The sequence below is a fragment of the Silurus aristotelis genome, assembly GCF_946808225.1.
Source record: "Silurus aristotelis genome assembly, chromosome: 22".
Taxonomy (NCBI): Eukaryota; Metazoa; Chordata; class Actinopteri; order Siluriformes; family Siluridae; genus Silurus; species Silurus aristotelis.
Window position 1 is genome coordinate 19,837,439 of NC_139595.1, and position 5,000 is coordinate 19,842,438.

The 5,000-nt window shown below is 40.6% G+C and overlaps 1 protein-coding gene across 2 annotated transcripts in view; it reads right to left on the reverse strand.

Moving 5' to 3' along the window:
• Positions 1 to 1,170: 1,170 nt before the first annotated feature.
• mre11a (MRE11 homolog A, double strand break repair nuclease) overlaps positions 1,171 to 5,000 on the reverse strand; it is a 15,294-nt gene continuing 11,464 nt past the window's right edge. For both annotated transcript variants that reach the window (XM_083525751.1, XM_083525752.1), the window contains exons 14-17: positions 4,117 to 4,176; positions 3,810 to 4,011; positions 3,023 to 3,106; positions 1,171 to 2,173 (exon numbers count right to left, since the gene is read on the reverse strand). In XM_083525751.1, coding sequence (XP_083381877.1) covers positions 2,085 to 2,173; positions 3,023 to 3,106; positions 3,810 to 4,011; positions 4,117 to 4,176 — 435 coding nt within the window. In that variant the 3' untranslated portion in view covers positions 1,171 to 2,084. The remainder of the gene's footprint in view (positions 2,174 to 3,022; positions 3,107 to 3,809; positions 4,012 to 4,116; positions 4,177 to 5,000) is intronic.

The following is a 5,000-nucleotide window of genomic DNA, read 5'->3' on the forward strand; positions in this document are numbered from 1 at the left end:
TCTCTACCGCTTCTCTCCCACCCCCCTCCCTCTCTCTCCCTTTTCTCTCTCCCGCTTCTCTCCCACCCCCTCCCTCTCTCTCTCCCGCTTCTCTCCCACCCCCTCCCTCTCTCTCTCCCCCCCTTTAAAGTTTTGTTAATACGTGATAATTGGACAAAAGTGGGTGTGTCTGTGCTGTGTAGGGGCGTGGTCATGTTTAATTATCAACAGGTCACATGACCATCAGGTCTACGTATATGTAAACACTCGAAAAAACTCTGGAAGTGTCTCGTCTCTGTCTCGTCCTTTTACACCTTGTCTATCATTTCTGTTCTGTGTTTTAAAATTGAGACGAGAGGAAAGAGAGAAAAGGAAGAAAAGGGCGAGTGCTTCCTGGAGCGTCTTCCTACTGAAGGATGAAACATGATGTTCACCCTGGTGTCAGTTTACATGAGATTTCTACCAGCTGGAGTTTCTTCTTTCTCCTTACACAAAACTGAGTAAAATCCCAGAGATTCTCCAGAATCAATTCCTCCCACACCTCCTGGAGGAAAACTAATCCTGTCTGAAAAGGGCTTCGGTGTAAATAAATGAATTCAAGTGTTTGTTATACATTAATAAACAGTAGGGTATTTTACCAGAAGACTGTAGACACACGGTCATTAGTTCAGTATGTGCTTTTTTTTAGCATCACTTTCCACATTCAGTCCCAATTTGCTCTTCTAATTTCCTCCACTCTTCTGAGAAGATGTTCCTCTAGATTTTGGAGTGTGATTGGACACAGTTTTGACATGTTCACTAAGGGGGGTACTCACTTTTGTTGGCAGTTATTTAGACAATAATGTCTGCATGTTGAGTTAAATCTGCACTGATACACAAACTGCAGACTGATACGCCAAAATATATCCACGTTTCATTTCTATAGTTTTGATCCTTCGAGAACATAAACTAAAATGTTTGCTGAAATGTGAGGGGTGCACTTACATTTGTGACACACACACACACACACACACACACAATATATATATATATATATACACACACACACACACTCAAACACATTCAAAAGGGGGTGAAAATTATTGCTGTACAGTGGAGCAAAATTGTGAACTGTGTGTGTGTGTGTGTGTGTGTGTGTGTGTGTGTGTGTGTGTGTGTGTGTGTGTATGTGGATGTATGTGGATGTATGTGTGGGTGTATATGGTGTCAGTGGGGGGGGGGGGGGGGTTAAATATCGGCCTGAAATTCTGCTTAGAAACTGACGCATGTTAAGCAAAACAGAGTTCTTCAGATCCCCACAACATCCCGTTACCATGCCGACACACACTGCAAACTAACTGTTTTCTCTCTCCCTCTCTCTCCCTGATTTTTTATACATATAAGCGCTTCCCTCCGCACGATAGAGACGATATGAAAAATCTACACAGTAGTGATTACAGTCTGAGACGGAGGGAGAGAAAAGAAGGGAATACAGACAGAAAAGAAAAGAGAAGCAGAAATAGTCTGAGAGCAGATGACTGAGCGACTGATCGTTCCTCCTGAACACAATGTCACATCTTGCTCTTACTGCATGTCTGTTTTGAAGAACGTGTCGTTTGAGACGTGTCTGTACTGAGAGGGGTTCTATTTTTTTAAGTGGGCGGAGTTAATGAACATTAATCAATCATCTGACCTTATTCTGAACTGCTACTCTGCGCTAGAGAAAAAGAACATCAGGGAGAAATGAACACTTTTGTTCAGTGTGGTTCAGGTCGTTTTTTTTATCTCCACTGGAATCTGATTGAGACAAAAACAAAAACAAGTCGATAATTTGACTGCAGAGCTTCTGATTTCTCAGGAGATCAATAATGGTCACAGGGATGTGGGTGGAGCTCCTGAAGCTTCTAATGTTCGTGTTTGAGAGATAGGATTTTTTGGCTTTAACACACATGAACATGAACACGAACACTACGTAAAACACCTGCTGCAGTGCGAGTGATCGAGTTACTGCAGGAAGACCAGAGTTCACCAAAACACCATTACACAGACGCTGTACAACCCCCAGGTTCCCTCGCTCTTCTCCATCTCTCCTCCATTCTACTTCATTCATTTCAGTGAAAACAAAACTACACTGTGTGTGTGTGTGTGTGTGTGTGTGTGTGTACCTCCTCATAGGTTTTTGTGGAACCTCGAGATCCCCTTGGAGCCTGAAACGCTGTGAAAAGAAAATTAATGGTTAGCAGGTCTAAATAAATAATAATTAAAGAAGTGATGTGTGTGTGTGTGTGTGTGTGTGTGTGTGTGTGTGTGTGAGAGAGAGAGATCGGATAAAACAAAAAAACCCAAAAAAATAACCGACACACAGATGTGTAAAAATTCATTAAGCGTTCATGTGAAAAGCTCCTGGGTGTAAACTCCGCCCATAACTCCGCCCTCTTCACCTCTCTCATCACACTCATCATCAGGAAGTCATGAAGAAGTCAAATGTAAATTAATGAACAAAAAAATTCCCAAAGACTTCACAAGCTTTTAGATCTCGTCTTTTCTCTTCATCTGCTCATCTACTCGTCTTCTTTTTTCTTTGTCTCTTATTTCCTCTCCTCTCCTCGTCTCATCTCATCTTATTTCCACATTTGATTATGTCATCTCATCTCATTGTCTTGTCTCCATGTCGGAGACTGTTATAGATTATTATAACTTGTTATTAATCTATAAATCTGCAGGATTAAATATTCTGGTCTCAGACGAAAACTCAGAGAAATTAACCCTCACTGAAAAGTAATGGCATCCCCCCCTCTTAACACACACACACACACACACACACACACACAAAAAACACCAACAGACAAATATAATTTGAATAATGTAATATAGTAATTATGATTATTTATTTACAAAATTATATATAGAAAAAAATATATAATGAATTATACATATTTAATTATATTAATACAATAAACAAACAATGCACATATTAGCAAAATATATAGCAAGAAATAATAATAATAATAATTATAATAATAAAATATTTGGTCAAATTTATATCAGAAGTCTCACAGCTCACCTTCCATTATAGACTTGTTTTTTGCAGGACTTGAAAAAGCAGCTTTCTGGCCCCGCCCACCTCGACTCGTCTGTGCTCCACCTCCTACAGAGTGAAACAGCGCGCACACACACACACACACACACACACACACACACACACACACAACACAATAAAGAGCAGAAACAGGGACTGTGACATGCAGAAGAAGATCATCAACGCCAACACGTTTAACAATTGAGGAGAGAAGGAGCTGCGGTGCACACTGCGCTCTGATTGGACAGGAGGAGCTGCAATTTAATTAACGAGGGAGTAAAGAGGAACTAAACTATAAAAAAAAAAGATCAAAAGCAATGTTTTTTTTTTTTTACAAAATAAAAATAAACAAATAAACAAAAAGTCCTGACTGGAGATCTTTGACACGCTGTGTGTAAAAAAAAACCTGCCTGCTGTTTCAGGAAGAAAACTTTTTTACTTTAAACTTATTTTCACCTTAAAAACACTCGAGTTCCTCTGAGTGATGTGAAGCTTTTACAGGTTCTAACAATTCTCTTCTTCATGCCGTTTTCTTTCCCTGCACCATTAGAGACCTCAGCATGACCTTTAAACAACTTCTAAAAATTATTTGTGATTAAAACACACTCCGTATCACGCTGTGGCTTTTCCACTCAGCACACTTCTCTCTGAATTCTGCTGACAATACCAGGGAAGTCACTCACACTCTCACACACTCTCTCTCTCACACACACACACACACTGTGTGTGTGTGTGTGAGTAAGTGTGTGTGTGTGTAAGTGTGTGTATGTACCTTGTGCTCTTCCTCTTGCTCTACCACTTTGGCCCCTCCCTCCTCTGGCTCTAGAGCCCCGCCCTCTTCCCCGAGCCGGTGGTAGGGGGGCGTCGTCCTCGTCAGAATCCATGGTGACGTCGGGCGGTTCGTCTAACTGGTCTAAATTATGGTCTCCAACAGAATGTGGTCGGTCCCTGTGTGTCCTCGCCCGGTTTATCGCCTTAAACACAGTGTCAACAAGTAATTTACACACTTACACACACAGGATGGTGAGTGTAAGTGTGATAAGTGTGTGTGTGTGTGTGTGTGTGTGTGTATGTTTGACCTCTTGCACTTCTTCATCCTCCTCTGCTGTGTTCTTCTTTGAATCTCTAAATCGGCAAATCTACACACACACACACACACACACACAAACACACACACACACACACACACTAAAGTAAATAATACCTAATGATTTTTGCTCTCTGATTCACAGTAAAAGCTGCCTGCTGTCTCACACACACTCGTTGTGGACTGTACACACACCGGCGTCTCTCAGACAAACAGAAGAAATTCTACAGTTGGTGACGTCTGGAAGGATATAATCCTCCGTCTCTTTCATTCACAAAATTATAATAAAACAATTCCATCTGCTGAATGTAATATTCTAAACGTTCTTTAACATGTTTTTGTGTACTACAGAATCCCAGACTTGTTCTTTCATAGTTTGGATTCTTCAGCATTAATGTACAATGTTGAAAATTACAAAAATAATGAAAAAACATTGAAGCAGAAGGAGTGTCAATCTTTTGATTAGTACTGTATACCAGTGTGCCGTTGCTATGGCAACGCGAACGTGTAGGATCCGGCACATAAATTACTAAACCAAAAAATGTTAATCATCACTGTGAATTCATGTGATATTGGAGCAATTCTGCAGTTACCACAAAATAACCAACTGCGACTGTGCTTCATTTCACTGCCAACATTAATGACTATTTTCCTTCTATCCCACATCCTTTATAGTGTACAAATAAACAATGGGAGTCAGGATGGGTACATGTTCTTCGTTTCAAAGATGACTTGAGCAGGAGGAGTCAAATCTCCATACAGTGAACAAATCAAGGAGTTTTTTCTAAAAGAAAGAGTTTCCTGTTCTCACTCCTGCATCGTACCACAGCAGCAGTCTGAGTCACAGCACAACAACAGCAGCATTTTATTGCAGCA